Source organism: Pristiophorus japonicus, chromosome 22 (assembly GCF_044704955.1).
Source record: "Pristiophorus japonicus isolate sPriJap1 chromosome 22, sPriJap1.hap1, whole genome shotgun sequence".
In the NCBI taxonomy this organism is placed as follows: Eukaryota; Metazoa; Chordata; class Chondrichthyes; family Pristiophoridae; genus Pristiophorus; species Pristiophorus japonicus.
This window is the reverse complement of record NC_091998.1, coordinates 62,898,448-62,914,935: the sequence shown is the minus strand read 5'-3', so window position 1 is coordinate 62,914,935 and position 16,488 is coordinate 62,898,448. Positions and strand designations below refer to the sequence as shown.

The window sequence follows — 16,488 nt, the reverse complement described above, 5'->3', positions numbered from 1 at the left end:
TTCAGTTAAAGAGGAGGGCCGTGCGAACTCTGCAGCCACTTCAGTGGCAAACACTGGGCCACCAGTGAGGGTTTCGGCCTGGCCAGTGGCCTGGCACCCAAGAGGGGGTGCCAGGCTGCCTGTTGGCAGCCCGGCTGAACCCATGGGCATAATTGTCGGACCGACCTGGCAGTCGGCCGCCAATAAAAAAATAAGACGGCATCGCCATCAGTGTGACTTCCCCTTTAAGTGCGGATGGGGCCACCCAGCCACACACACAGCTCCCCGCTGGGGAAAGCTGTCGGGGATAATCCTGCGGGGTATATCTGCACGGGGGCGGTAAGGGGTCGGCGCGTACCCGACGGGGCGGGAAAACGGTCGGTCCGGACAATGCGTCCGATCCCGGTCGGAGAGGCCTCTCTGCCCCATTAGGGGCTGGTAATGGAGCTTATGGAAGGGGTCAGTTTCGGCCCCTCACTGTCCAGACGGAAAGATGAAGAATTGCCACTTGGGTGAGCTGTGGCACTGGCTCCAGCCATGCGGGAAGATATTGAGGTGAGTGCACGGTGCTGTAACGTGGGATATGGCAAATCAGCATTTTTATTTGGATTGAATTCAACAGTGGAAGTAAAAGTGTGGAGAGATGTAAACCGGGCTGGTTATTTGCCATCGCCTGTTTTACAAAATCGCACAAAGCCGCTAAGTTTTAACCCTTCATTTTCTATCTCAGTGCCATCTGTATCTTGTATTTTTTTAGATTATTTTAAACTTCACGGCCATGGACATGTTCAGGAGCCGCCTGTGCTGGTACGATTATGTGGAAGTGAGGGATGGCTACTGGAAAAAAGCCCCACTGCGTGGTAGGAATACATAGACTCTGAACTTTCACCAAATTACAACACAGATGTTAACTAGCTTTAAAGGCCAGTTGGCTCTGCATGTGTCCTGGTTGGCACAGCACTGTGAAGCGGTGTCCAATAAACAGATAGATAGTAAGCCTGCTGTTGGTGCTGGTCCTTATCAGCGGGAGTGTCTTTCATTTCTTTTCAAACAGCTATACACCACGTGGTGATTACATTCCCACAGCGCTGTACGGTGGAGAGTTCCAGGACTCTGACCCAGTGAAGCAGCAGCCTTTGCATGTCCAAGCTGGCCTGGTGTGCAACTTGGGTGGCAGTGTGAGCTGCGAGGAGAATGCTATGAGGCTGCAGAGTGACTTGGATAGGTTAGGTGAGTGGGCAAATGCATGGCAGATGAAGTATAATGTGGATAAATGTGAGGTTATCCACTTTGGTGGTAAAAACAGAGAGACAGACTATTATCTGAATGGTGACAGATTAGGAAAAGGGGAGGTGCAACGAGACCTGGGTGTCATGGTACATCAGTCATTGAAGGTTGGCATGCAGGTACAGCAGGCGGTTAAGAAAGCAAATGGCATGTTGGCCTTCATAGCGAGGGGATTTGAGTACAGGGGCAGGGAGGTGTTGCTACAGTTGTACAGTGCCTTGGTGAGGCCACACCTGGAGTATTGTGTACAGTTTTGGTCTCCTAACCTGAGGAAGGACATTCTTGCTATTGAGGGAGTGCAGCGAAGGTTCACCAGACTGATTCCCGGGATGGCGGGACTGACCTATCAAGAAAGACTGGATCAACTGGGCTTGTATTCACTGGAGTTCAGAAGAATGAGAGGGGACCTCATAGAAACGTTTAAAATTCTGACGGGTTTAGACAGGTTAGATGCAGGAAGAATGTTCCCAATGTTGGGGAAGTCCATAACCAGGGGACACAGTCTAAGGATAAGGGGTAAGCCATTTAGGACCGAGATGAGGAGAAACTTCTTCACCCAGAGAGTGGTGAACCTGTGGAATTCTCTACCACAGAAAGTTGTTGAGGCCAATTCACTAAATATATTCAAAAAGGAGTTAGATGAAGTCCTTACTACTAGGGGAATCAAGGGGTATGGCGAGAAAGCAGGAATGGGGTACTGAAGTTGCATGTTCAGCCATGAACTCATTGAATGGCGGTGCAGGCTCGAAGGGCCGAATGGCCTACTCCTGCACCTATTTTCTATGTTTCTGTGTTTCTATGTCTATGTTTCTATGGGAGAGAATTCGGAGGTTGTGGTATACTTGCAACGGAGACAGTTCAGAGAAGGTTCACTTGGTTGATTCTGGAGCTGAGGGGGTTGACTTATAGGTTGAGTAGGTTGGGCCTATACACGTTAGAGTTCAGAAGAATGAGAGGTGATCTTATAAGATAATGAGGGGGCTCCACAAGGTGGATGCAGAGAGGATATTTCCACTCATAAGAGAGACTAAAACTAGGGGACATAGAATAAGGGGCCGCCCATTTAAAACTGAGATGAGGAAAAATTTCTTCTGAAGGTTGCAAATCTGTGGAATTCTCTGTCCCAGAGAGCTGTGGATGCTGGTTCTTTGAATATATTTAAGGTGGAGATAGACAGATTTTTGAGCGATAAGGGAGTGAAAGGCTATGGGGACTGGGCGGGGAAGTGGATCTGAGTCCATGATCAGATCAGCCATGATCTTATTGAATGGTGGTTCAGGCTCGAGGGGTCAAATGGCCGACTCCTGCTCCTATATAAGAACATAAGAAATAGGAGCAGGAGTAGGCCATACGGCCCCTCGAGCCTGCTCCACCATTTAATACAATCATGGCTGATCCGATCATGGACTCAGCTCCACTTCCCCGCCTGCTCCCCATAACCCCTTATCCCCTTATCGTTTAAGAAACTGTCTATTTCTGTCTTAAATTTATTCAATGTCCCAGCTTCCACAGCTCTCTGAGGCAGCGAATTCCACAGATTTACAACCCTCTGAGAGAAGAAATTTCTCCTCATCTCAGTTTTAAATGGACGGCTCCTTATTCTAAGATTATGCCCCCTAGTTCTAATCTCCCCTATCTTCCTTATTTTCTTATGTTCCAATGTGCCTGCTGCCCTTGTCCTTCTAGGTGGTGGAGGCCATCAGTTGGGAGGTTCTGGAGATTCAGTTCCATGGATGCCCTCAAGTACCTGTCCAAATGACCAATTCCTCATGTGTGGCCCTAGACAGTTGGGCTATTCAGTCATGGGGGGGGGGGGGGAGGTGTGTCAACAGTCAGACCCGGCCCTGTCCTTACCTGATGTCCACGAGCTCGTGTACGTTTCCCAGCAGGAATCACTGCACGATGCTCCAGGCGGTACCGAGGGTAGCCTCAGGGTATTCCCCTTCCGAGCTCAGTGGGGGCTGGGTTTGGAGTCCGGACCCTTCCAGCCCGTATGGCTCAGCACCTCGATTGGATGTCATTATCTTATAAGTTTCGATAAGATCACCTCTCATTCTTCTGAACTCCCTATGTGTACAGACTCAATCTACTCAATCTTTCCTCATAAGTCAACTCCCTCATCTCTGGAATCAACCGAGTGAACCTCCTCTGAACAGCCTCCAATGCAAGTCTACCACCACCTCCGAGTTCCCCTCCAAGTAGCACATCATGCCGGCTTGGACATGTAAAGGCCGCTGCTTCACTGGGTCAGAGTCCAAGGCCTAGAGCACTGGGGTGGAGAGGGTCCCAGTGGGCCAGTGGTGCCAAGCCTGGGTCACACAAACCTGCAGGATGCAGGAGGAAAGGTGTTTGTCGTAATCACAGACTCGCCAACCGACAGTGAGCTGCGTTAAAACAGCGAATGCTGCAAACACTCGGCGGGTCAGGCAGCATCTGTGGCGAGAGGAACAGTTAACGTTTCAGGTCCCCTTGTGTGATGTGGCTCCGCAGGAACTTGTCAGCTGACCTTGTCGCCTGATGCTTTTATTGTATTTACAGAAGCAGTTGCATTACCACAGTAGCCCATTAGGTGGAGCGCAATATTACACTTGTTATTACTAACTGACCCTGTCGATGTAAGTGGGTGTTCACCTCTGATTATAACCGTGCTCCTGTCTGCATTAAATGTGCTGCATGTCAGACCTCTTTGAATAACGTCCTTCAGCTGCTCTGGTTCCTTTGCCGTGGTTGCACACTTGCGGGGTCAAAGTTCGGTCCCGCTGTTTGAGGCGGTGACACCGGCTGAGCGCTGGTTTTAACGCCGGCGGTAGGCACCGCCTCAAACTATGCCAAAGATGAGCAGCGCAGCGCTAAAAGTGGCGTTGCACAATCACCCTCGGGCGCCAAGGGAGCGGCGTCTCAGGAGACCGACCGAATCTCCCCACGGCCGGCTGCCGGCATGCGAGGTTAAAAGGGGAAAAAATGGTTTCCAACACTTTCCCTGCCCCTCACCCACCCTTCCCCACTGGCCCCATTAATCACCATAACCACTGACCTTGATCCCTGGACGCTCCCGGCCCGGGACCCCCGATGTCCTGCCCCCTTTCCCAGTCGGTATGGATGCCAGCCGGCAAGGTCACCGTACTCACCGAATCTCGCGGCGGCAAGGGGGCGTGGCGCGCTCGATGGTGTCACCACGTGGGTGGCGGTACGTCTTGCCGCTACCCCCCACCGCCCCGACTGAATTTCCCCGACAGCCCAGGAAGCCGGTCACCGCTGATGGTAAGGACTTACCGCCGCTAACCGCTAACGGGCGGCGTAACGAACCGAATTTCGGCCCCCTGCGTATATGGGCTGTACGGAGTGGTACCCGATCATTCCGCCCCCCAAGCCCCCAAAACGCGATCCGTGCTCCGTTCTGACTCGGCAGATCTCAACAGGTTGGGCCGTTGCAACCGACCTCGGCATTCCTCGGCTAGCGAGCGAGGTAGGGGGGGTGGTGGGCAGGGGTGGGTCAGTCGGGAGCCCCTGGTGCCGAGAACAGTTCGGGCTCAGTTCAGTGCTTTGTCTACTGTCACTGCCCCAGGTCACAGAGGGGGCACTTGCGTGAGGCGGAAGAATTTGGTCAAAAGCCGCACCTCAGCGGGAGTCAGCACTCTCGGGGGGGGGGGGGCGGGGGGATATTTGTTGGGTTTTCACCTCATAATGTAAAAATGAGAAGTCTGTAATTAATGGCCTGCTGTCATTTCTGAAATCCCGGCTGGATTAATTTCTTGTCCATTTTGTGATGAAGAGGCTGCTTATTTTGTCTGTGTCTGATTATCTGTCACAGCAGGGCTCTGAGTCGAGTTGTATAACTGCCTGCACATGTTGGTGTGCGCCTCACCTTGGCTGCATTGAATTCTTTGTGCGATGTTGCATTTTCCCACTTCTTCAGTCCGACAGCCACAGTGACTAAGATCAGCTTCACTGAGCAGAGCCGACACTCTCTCGTTTGTGTCTTTCTCTAGAGCTTGTTAGCGGAAGGCTGAATTCTCCGTTACTGTGTGTGTGTGTGTGTGTGTTTTCCCTTGCTCTCTTCCCTCTGTCTCGCCACAAAGATTCTGAATTTCTGATCTTCTGCTTTCGACAGTAACTGCTGTAAACGTGCCTGAGACACTAACTGACGGCCCGATCTGCCTGTGCTGATGACTCAGCTGCATGCTAAAGAGCCCATGGCACTATAGGAAGAGCAAGGAGTTCCCTCGTTGTTCTGCCAGCATTCCTCCCTCAGTCGCAACTCCTCCAAAAGTTGCTTGACTGTTCATTCATCTCATTGTTGGATCATGCTGTGCGCAAATTAGCATTTCACAGCCAATTAGTCACTTTGTGAAATATAGCTGCAATGTATTTGCTTCATGGGTTCTTTGCTTAAGAATCCATAGCAACGCATTACAATTAAGAACTAGTTGGTTTATTAGCGAAGGTTTAACAATCACACTACACATTACCGGTTCATCCACCAGGCTCACAACCACCTGCCCCATCGTGGATCCCCCGAACCCAACTGGCTGGGGTTTTATTGAGTCTTGTGAACAACATGTGACTGGCTAAGCCACTCCCAACTCAACAGCTCTACAACTATTTTAATTGTAACTTTAAATCAAGTGCCCCCTTTTGGTAAGGGCACTAAAATCCACAACATTTCCGAATAAAACTCTTAGTTCAAATTAAAATTTGGTTGCTGGGGGTGATGATGCACTCCAGTCCCTCCGGCGCCCACCTCTCGCGGAAGGCCGCGAGCGTACCGGTGGACACCGCGTGCTCCATCTCCAGGGACACCCTGGCTCGGATGTCAGCGCGGAAGAGAGGCAGGCAGTCGGGCTGAACGACCCGCTCGACCGCCCGCTGCCTGGACCGACTGATGGCCACCTTGGCCGTGCCCAGGAGCAGTCCTACGAGGAGGCCCTCGGACCTACCCGCTCCCCTCCGCACAGGGTGCCCAAAGATCAGGGGTGTGGGACTGAAGTGCAACCAGAATTTGAGGAGCAGCCCCTTCAGATATTAGAAGAGGGGCTGCAACCTGACACATTCAACATAGACATGGAACACGGACTCCTCTAGTCCGCAGAAATTACAGGCGGCCTGGGAGCCCGTGAACCAACTTAAAAACTTACTGCATGGGACTGTCCCGCTCAACAGCTCTCCAACTCTTTTGGTTGTAACCAAATTAACCAATTGAATCAAGTGCCCCCTGATTAAAGGGGGGGACACTCCAAACATTTTTCAAGTGCCCTTTTTTTGTTTTTTTGGGGGGGGGGGGGGTTGTGTTTTTTTTCTTTTTTTTTAGGGTTACAGCTCTACAAACCTGTGAGCATACTCGCAGGTGCATACATTACGATAGGCACTATTGTTATGTAGGCAAATGTGACAGCTAGCTTTACACACAGCACGTTCCCACAAACAGCGATGAGATGAATGAGCCGTTAATCTGTTATTTGCAATTTGGCCCCGCACTGAATTAGCACGAGTGGTGAATTCTCAGAGATACTCCGTACGGTATCACGTAGACCGTCGGTTGTTGTGGGACCGATGCAGTATCAGGCTGGCCTGTGTTCATGCGCCGGGGTTAACCTGGTCTCTGCTCCGATGTCTTTCTCCAGGTAGATTTTGCGGTGATAAAGTCCCTCCTTCGCTCATCTCGACGGACAGCCGGCTATGGATTGAGTTCCGCAGCAGCAGCAGCTGGGTCGGCAAGGGATTCTCCGCCATGTACGAAGGTAACCGGCCTCAATATGTGCTCAGAAAGTGGAACTTCCTGGAGGGAAAGATCCTGTTCCCTCTCCCCGTCTCAGCCCTTGCCTCTTGAGGCTGGTGCTCTGCTAGACGTGCGGTGGGCTTTGTAGCACTGAGAGGGGGAGTGGGACTCGCCTCACCTCCGCAGGAAAACTAAAGGCCGCTGCCATTTAGCTACTTTACTTCCCGGCCTATATAGAAATTTACAGCACGGAAGGAGGCCATTTCGGCCCATCGTGTCCACGCCGGCCGACCAAGAGCTACCCAGCCTAATCCCACTTTCCAGCTCTCGGTCCGTAGCCCTGCAGGTTACGGCACTTCAGGTGCACATCCAAGTACTTTTTAAATGTGGTGAGGGTTTCTGCCTCTACCACCCTTTCAGGCCCCCACCGCCCTCTGGGTGAAGAAATTTCCCCTCTAATCCCCTCTAAATCTCCCCCCAATTACTTTAAATCTATGCCCCCTGGTTGTTGACCCCTCTGCTCAGGGAAATAGGTCCTTCCTATCCACTCTATCTAAGCACCTCATCATTTTATACACCTCAATAAGGTCTCCGCTCAGCCTCTTCTGCTGTAAAGAAAAAAACCCAGCCTATCCAATCTTTCCTCACAGCTAAAATTCTCCAGCCCAAGCAACATCCTCGTAAATCTCCTCTGTACCCTCTCTGGTGCAATCACATCTTTCCTGGAGCGTGGTGACCAGACCTGCACGCGGTACTCCAGCTGCAGCCTAACTAGTGTTTTACACAGTTCAAGCATAACCTCCCTGCTCTTGTATTCTATGCCTCGGCTAACAAAGGCAAGTATTCCGTATGATGAAGTAGTGTGGGAGGAGGCTCGTGTCGAACGTACACACTGGAATGGACCAGTTGGGCCGAATGGCCTGTTTCTGTGCCGTACGTTCTATGGACGCTGTCTTTCCAGTTTAAAGGGGAGCTATGTTGATCTGAATGTTCGGAAGCTATCGGTGACTCAGCCGGTGTCCACCTCCCCTCTCCTGCTCGTGTCATTCCTGCTGATCCCAGAAGCGGGATATGCAGCCAGTGACACGGTGAGTTCCACTGCGTTGATACCCGGAGCAGGGAGTGGGGTTCTCTCCAGACACTCGGAGCTGTGAGCACACCCTGCAGCAGCTGCTAGTTGAGCAGCATAACTTCATGAGGTCACTGGGATTTACACAGTCAAGCAAGTTCCCAGCCTACTCCTGTCTGTAAACTCAAACACAGGAGAAAAGGTCATGGGGCTGAGAGACACCAGAGCAACACACACCATTAGTATGCTTCTCATGGTCACATGCAGACTCTTAGAAATAGCCCTGTTGAAAATACGGAACTTTTTAATCCAGCTACAGCTTTTTCATCCGAGGGGCAGAGGAGTTGTGGAGTACGTTGCTGGGACGGAGCAGACAGGATATTGAGAGAGAAGGGATTGAGGGATATGGTGGGTGAGGGAGTGGGGAATTGGGTGGTAAGTTGGATGGGGGTGAGTGAGTGAGTGAATGGGAGGGAGGGTGGGTGAATGGGTGGGTGGTAAGGTGGATGGTTGGGTGGGTGGTAAGGTGGGTGGGTGAGTGAGTGGGAGGATGGGAGTGTGGGTGGGTGGTAAGGTGGGTGGGTGAGTGAGTGGGAGGATGGGAGTGTGGGTGGGTGGTAAGGTGGATGGTTGGGTGGGTGGTAAGGTGGGTGGGTGAGTGAGTGGGAGGGTGGGAGTGTGGGTGGGTGGTAAGGTGGATGGTTGGGTGGGTGGTAAGGTGGGTGGGTGAGAGAGTGGGAGGGTGGGAGTGTGGGTGGGTGGTAAGGTGGGTGGGTGAGTGAGTGGGAGGATGGGAGTGTGGGTGGGTGGTAAGGTGGATGGTTGGGTGGGTGGTAAGGTGGGTGGGTGAGTGAGTGGGAGGGTGGGAGTGTGGGTGGGTGGTAAGGTGGGTGGGTGAGTGAGTGGGAGGATGGGAGTGTGGGTGGGTGGTAAGGTGGGTGGGTGAGTGAGTGGGAGGATGGGAGTGTGGGTGGGTGGTAAGGTGGATGGTTGGGTGGGTGGTAAGGTGGGTGGGTGAATGAGTGGGAGGGTGGGAGTGTGGGTGGGTGGTAAGGTGGGTGGGTGAATGAGTGGGAGGGTGGGAGTGTGGGTGGGTGGTAAGGTGGGTGGGTGAGACTTAAATCTGGCAGGCTTGTTGACCCCAATTACATTTTCCACATCCTAAATGTTGGGTTTATTGTCTGTGCCCTCCCATTGTGTTCAGGAGCATGTGATTGTTGACTTGTTACACACAGTTACCACCAGAACGATTGCACTGCCAGGATGGAGACAGCACACGGCAGGTTCACAGTGACTGAGGCCCACTGTCTGGGCCCAGGCACCGAGAGTGGTCACGTGGCCAAGATACCAGAGAGTGCCCACCCTGGAACTGTACCTCAGCACAGGTCCGCAGTGGCTGGGAGCAGAGAGAGAGAGAGGGAGGTGGGGAGAATATATTTCCCGTGCTCCACCATTTTCAAATCACAGATACCCATTCGCAGATACCCATTCGACAGGGGACCTATACTCACATTGACACCTTGATGACTGGAGAAAAATAAACCCAATGATAGCCCCACAGAAATGCCCTCTGTTGGCCATGCGTTTAACCCTGTCCAGCAAAACTTTTCAATTTGTGAGCCCGGCCTTGTTGGATCCTGCAAGCTAGCCTCAGAATATGAGGCGGGCCAATCAAATAATGAGGAACAGGAAGATTGGAGTGATGATTCAAACTTTCATTTTTTAAACGTGGAAGAAAAGCCTGGGCTTGTGATGTGGAGCGGGTTCCTTGGGTCGGGGTTGCAAGGGAGGTGATCAGGCAGCCCTGCGATATTTGTGAGCTTCACTGCTGTCGCCCAGCTCAAACCAGCACCACACACACAAGCAGCAAATCACCAGGACGCTTATTTCCTGTGCAGGCCGAGTAGCTCAATGCCAGATGTGGGAGGAATGTGACTGTGCGGTACAAATCCCGGGAAACAACGGAACATCCTGGAATTTTCCAAAGGCTTTAATTATTTCTTCTGTTCCTCTGTTCATTGCTCAGCCTTGTAAAGGACAACTGTATTTTTAAAAACACTACTTTGTGCTCGGTTTTATTTCCCCTGCTAATTGGGTCTTTGAAGGTCTGGGAGCGTTTAGAAGGGTGGAGTCGCCGAGAGAGAGAATTCGCATAACGTTACCCTGCTGGCTCTGCTTCCATTGCCGAATAGCCAGGAGTGTCCAAGGACAGACTGTGTGATAGTGTGACGAAGCCTGTGCTCAGTCCCTGCGGCCTCCTTGGCCTGGGACATATAGGAGTAGGAGGCGGCCATTCAGCCCTTCAAGCTTGTTCCGCCATTCAATCAGATCATGGCTGATGTATATCTTAATTCCATTTACCCATCTTTTCTCCATAACCCTTAGTACCCTTGCCTAATATAAATCTGTCAATCTCAGTTTTGACATTTTCAATTGACCCCGCCGAATCAACAGCTTTTTGAGGGGGGAGAGTTCTAGATTATCCACCACCCTTTCTGTGAAGAAGTGCTTCCTGACATCACCTCCAAGCTGCCTAGCTCAAATTTTAAGGTCACGCCCCCTTGTTCTAAACTCCCCCACCATCTCTCTATCTACCCTATCAACTCCTTTAATCACCTTAAACACCTCAATTAGATCACCCCTTTAGAACATAAGAAATAGGAGCAGGAGTCGGCTACCTGGCCCCTCGAGCCTGCTCCGCCATTCAGTAAGATCCGATCATGGACTCAGCTCCACTTCCCTGCCCGCTCCCCATAACCCTTTATTCCCTTATCGCTCAACAATCTGTCTATCTCCACCTTTAAATATATTCAGTGTCCCAGCTTCCACAGCTCTCTGGTGCAGAGAATTCCACAGATTTACAACCCTCTGAGAGAAGAAATTCCTCCTCATCTGGGTTTTACATGGGCAACCCCTTATTCTAAGACTATGTCCCCTAGTTTTAGTTTCCCCTATGAGTGGAAATATCCTCTCTGCATCCACCTTGTCGAGCCCCTTCATTATCTTATATGTTTCGATAAGATACCTCTCATTCTTCCGAACTCCAATGAATATAGGCCCAACCTACTCAACCTATCTTCATAAGTCACCCTCCTCATCTCCGGAATCAACCGAGTGAATCTTCTCTGAACTGCCTCCATAGCAAGTATATCCTTCCTTAAATATGGAGACCAAAACTCTACGCAGTACTCCAGGTGTGGCCTCACCAATACACCCTGTACAGTTGTAGCATCCAAGTCTCCATGCCTGAGCCGAGACAGTGTTTGCGCGCTGTTCTACTATGGAGGTATCACAACCAAGTCCTGTTTGATCTTCACCCAGCGTTACCCATACACAGTTTGCAGGAGTTCTTTTTTGGACCAATCAGAAAGCAGCAAGCCCAGCTGACTTCTAGCAGAGGCACCGTTTCCAACCCAATGGAGTTTAACCCTGTGTCGCCCGGTGTTCACTCCCGGTATTTTATTTGGTCACCTCGGGCAGCCACGGTCTGGGCCCGCGTAACTGTCGATTTGAGTGAGCGAAACCACACCACAAACTGTGCTTAGTTTGTCTCCTTTCTTTTTCTTTCGACTTCAGCCATCTGTGGAGGGGACATCAACAAGGATCTCGGGCAGATACAGTCTCCGAATTATCCCGATGACTACAGGCCATCTAAAGTCTGCATTTGGAGGATACGAGTCTCTGACAGTTTCCATGTGGGACTAACCTTTCAGTCGTTTGAGGTATCATTCAGCTTTCAGGGTTGGGCTATTGTGCTCGGGACTCCAGTTTCATACCATGCTATCAACAGAATTAAGGCAAGGCGCACAGATATGGCAAGTGATCAGTTATTGCACAGATCCGCCCAGAAACTGGCATTTTCTCTGCCTTCCAATCTGTCTTCTGATTCAACTATGTAGGACTTGACGATGAGTGCAGAGGCCTATAGAACGTACGCACCACAATTAATCCCTTGCCACTGTCCGCAGTCAGACGTCACCACAACAGATCACTTGTCACCTCCCCAAAGGCACTACTCCTGCTGGGAATCCAGTTCCTTAGATCACCTTAAAGTGTCAGCTGTGGCCCAGTTGGTAGCACCCTCGCTTCTGAGTCAGAAGGTTGTGGGTTCAAGTCCCACTCCAGGGACTGGAGCACAAACAAATCTAGGCTGACACTCCAGTGCAGCGCTGAGGGAGTGCTGCACTGTCAGAGGTGCTGCACTCTCTTTCGGATGAGATGTTAAACCGAGGCCCCGTCTGCCCTCTAAGGTGGACATAAAAGATCCCAATGCACTATTTCGAAGAAGAGCAGGGGAGTTATCCCCGGTGTTCTGGGCCGATATTTATCCCTCAATCAACATCACTAAAAACAGATGATCTGGTCATTATCACATTGCTGTGTGTGGGAGCTTGCTGTGCGCAAATTGGCAGCCGTGTTTCCCACATTAGAACAGTGACTACACTCCAAAAGTACTTTATTGGCTGTAAAGCGCTTCGGGACATCCGGTGGTCGTGAAAGGCGCTATGTAAATGCAAGACTTTCTTTCTGTGTGCAGAATGTGTGTACACAGTGTGGGTGTGTGTGTGTGTTTGTGTGTACTGTTGTGTCTTGAGTAACAATCAAAGTCCCAAGACCCACTTTGTCTCCCGCAGATTGAGAGGCACGATAGCTGTGCGTACGACTATCTGGAGGTCCGAGATGGAAGCACCGACGAAAGCCCCCTGATTGGTCGATATTGTGGCTACGATAAGCCTGACGATATCAAGTCGAGCTCCAATAAATTGTTGATGAAGTTCGTATCTGACGGCTCTATTAACAAAGCTGGCTTCTCAGCCAACTTCTTCAAGGGTAGGACCATTCTCCAAATTAATTGATTGTTTGCTGATCATTAAGTCATTTTTAAAAGTTCCTGGAGGAAAGTGCAAAGTCCTAGTCACCGCCTCTCAGGGTCCCGGAACTGTTCCTGTTTAGAATTATCTTCCTTTTCATTTGTGCGCAAACAACACCAATCGGAGTTAGAAACATAGAAACATAGAAAATAGGTGCAGGAGCAGGCCATTCAGCCCTTCTAGCCTGCACCGCCATTCAATGAGTTCATGGCTGAACATGAAACTTCAGTACCCCCTTCCTGCTTTCTCGCCATAACCCTTGATCCCCCGAGTAGTAAGGACTTCATCTAACTCCCTTTTGAATATATTTAGTGAATTGGCCTCAACTACTTTCTGTGTTAGAGAATGTTTTTTTTGAAGTTTTAACATCGGCAGTGGGGAAAATTTGAAGCTCTCATGAAATTAGAACATATCTAGATAAAGGGAAAGTATTAGAAATAGCCTGCACGCATTTCAAAAGGTGCGATCGTGCTTGACAAACCTCATTGGGTTCTTTGAGGAAGTAACAGTAGGGGAAATGCAGCGGATGGAGTGTACATGGACTTTAGGCAAGGTCTTGACAAGGTCCCACACGGGAGATTATTAGAGAATTATCAAAATTTGATGATACCAAACTGGGAGGGTAGAGCTAACACTGAGGGAGAATGCAACATAATAAAAGAATGCAACTTTAGAAAGCTTAACAGTTCAGACGGGGCAGTTAAGTGGCAAATGCACTTTAACATAGATAAATTGAGGTGCTGCATTTTGATAGGAAAAGCAGAAACATCATCTACACCTTAGAAAATAAGAAAGTGAATGGAGTAGCAGAGCAAAGGAATACAGGTCAACAAATCATTAAAAGCATTAAAATGCTAACAAAGTTCTGGCATTTATGTCTGGAGGTATAGAATTCAAAAGTAGTGAAGTTTTGCTAAACTTGTATAGGACCCTGGTCAGGCCACACATAGAGTACCGGTTGAACCTCCCTTACCTGGAACCCTCGGGACCTGGCCTGTTCTGGATAAGGGATTTTTCCGGACGAGGGGTGGTCACGTTAAATTGGGTGGTACAGGTACTGAGCAAGGGGATATCGGGGCGGGCTGGGAGTGCAGCAGAGAGATCATTGGGGGGGGGGGGGGGGGTGGATCGCGGGGTCAGGCCAGTGATTGCGGGGGTCGGCAGCGAGGAAGGACTTCAATTTGTTCACGTCGGAGTTCTGCGCATGCGCCACCCAGTGGCCAGGAATGGTTCTGGACGAGGGGTGGTTCCGGATAAGGGAGTTCTGGACAAGGGAGGTTCAACCTGTACTGTGCACATTCTGCTCTCCGTATTATAAAAGGATAGAGAAGCACAGGAGAAAGTGCAAAATAGATTTACAAGGATGGTACAGAACAGAGAGGTTATAGCTATTGGGAAAGACTGAGCAGGTTGGGGCTTATTTCTTTAGAAAAGAGAAGACTTAGAGGAGACCTGATAGAGGTCTTTAAAATTATGAATGAGTTGGACAGTGTAGATGTGGAGAGAATGTTTCCCACTTGTGGAAAAATCTAAAACTCGGGACCATGAGTAAAAGAGTGTTATTAATAAATCCATTAGGAAATGAGGAGAAATGTCTTTATTCATCGAGTGGTTAGACTGTGGAACTCACTCCCACAGGAAGTGGTTGAGGCTAATCGCTTAGATACTTCCCAAAGGAAATGAGATGAGTACGTGAGAAAAGGCAATAGAAAGATCTGTGGAAAGGCTGAGATGAGGTAACTGGAACGTGAAGGAACGCGTGTGGAGTTAAAAACACCAGCACAGACTAATTGGACTGAATGGCCTGTATGTGCTGTATATTCTCTGTAATTCTACGTAAGATTAAGGGGTTATGGATTCAGGAGAGGATAACAAACCAGATTAAACATTGGTGAGAAGGGAGAAAACAGAAAAGGAGTTAAGAGTAGATTTTCAGAGCAGTCGGAAGTGGCTAGTGGTGTCCCACAGGATTCAGTTGTGAGCTCTGTACACTGTATTGCAGTGATTTAGATAGAGACAGAGAGGGAATGGTAGCAAAATTTGCAGATGATGTCAAAATAGGAGGTATTGTTAGTTAATTATTTAGCCAAAGGAAGTTACAAGGGGTATTGATAAGATTGGGGGGAGTGGGTTGACTAGATGTAGGTTCAGTGCTGGGGACAGATTCGCAGGACATTAAAAAGCAGCACCGCAGGTTGTTAACAAAAGGCAAATTGGATTCTAAGGGGCTGAAATTGCCCCTTTCCAAAAGGGCCGTTAGCACCCACTCTTGGGTGCTGGGCCACAGGCCTGGCCGAAACCCTCCCTGGCGACCCAGTGGGAGCCTGGAAAGCGGCTGCAGAGAATACAGTGGCCCTCCCCTTTGAAAGAAGGAGAGAGAGAGATGTTGTGACGGTTCGGTGTGACATCCGCGCTGAGCATCGCACTGCCCCCCTACCGTCCGCGGAGCTGAATCACGCCTCCGGTACCGCCCCACACATTTTACATCTTCAAAGATCCCAATTCCAGGACATTTAGCTGCCCATCACGACGGACGCCAAATTTTAATTTAATTCAAATTGTGTGTCCCAAGTGGGGCGAGGGGCAAATTTTCCCCCCTAAGATTCTTCTCCAGATATAATAGAATGTAAAAGGCAAGAAGTCATGGTAAATCTATAAAAAACCTTAATAAGATCTCAATTATTGCATGATGTGCAGCTTTGAGCCACGCTTTCCTGTGGGTGAGTGACTCCTCACTTTAACCTGTCGGGATCCTTGGTTGCCCAGAACACACACTCTAATTCTCCAGGTCAGGTGGATGGATATGGGATTGACAGGATAGATGCTGGGAGGCTGTTTCCCCTGGCTGGAGAGTCTAGTACTAGAGGGCATAGTCTCAGGATAATGGGTCGGCCTTTTAAGACAGAGATGAGGAGGAATGTCTTCACTCAGAGGGTGGTGAATCTTTGGAATTCTCTGCCACAGAGGGCTGTGGATGCTGAATCGTTGAGAATAGTCAAGGCTGAGATTGGACTCTAGGGGAATCAAGGAATGTGGAGATTGAGCGGGAAAGTGGAGTTGAGGTAGAAGATCAGCCATGATCTTATTGAATGGCGGAGCAGGCTCGAAGGGCCGAATGGCCGACTCCTGCTCATAGTTCTTCAGTTAGAAACATAGAAAATAGGAGCAGTAGTAGGCCATTCGGCCCTTCGAGCCTGCACCGCCATTCAATATGATCATGGCTGATCCTCTATCTCAACACCATATTCCCGCTTTCTCCCCATACCCCTTGATGCCTTTTGTATCTAGAAATCTATCTACCTCCCTCTTAAATATATTCAGTGACTTGGCCTCCACAGCCTTCTGTGGTAGAGAATTCCACAGGTTCACCACCCTCGGAGTGAAAACATTTCTCCTCAGCTCGGTCCTAAATTTCCTACCCCGTATCCTGAGACTGTGGCCCCTTGTTCTAGACTTTCCAGCCAGGGAAACATCCTCCCCACATCCAGTCTATCCAACCCAGTCAGAATTTTATACGTTCTTATGACATGCAATCCTGCCCTGGTTTGTTCCTGTTTGTTTTCTGG

At 49.9% G+C, this 16,488-nt stretch overlaps 1 protein-coding gene across 2 annotated transcripts in view; it reads left to right on the top strand.

Annotated features, from left to right (window-relative positions):
• LOC139235100 (bone morphogenetic protein 1-like) overlaps positions 1-16,488 on the top strand; it is a 248,390-nt gene that overhangs the window by 192,772 nt on the left and 39,130 nt on the right. For both annotated transcript variants that reach the window (XM_070866262.1, XM_070866261.1), the window contains 4 exons: positions 737-839; positions 6,888-7,004; positions 11,628-11,773; positions 12,686-12,881. In XM_070866262.1, the coding sequence (XP_070722363.1) occupies positions 737-839; positions 6,888-7,004; positions 11,628-11,773; positions 12,686-12,881 (562 nt within the window). The remainder of the gene's footprint in view (positions 1-736; positions 840-6,887; positions 7,005-11,627; positions 11,774-12,685; positions 12,882-16,488) is intronic.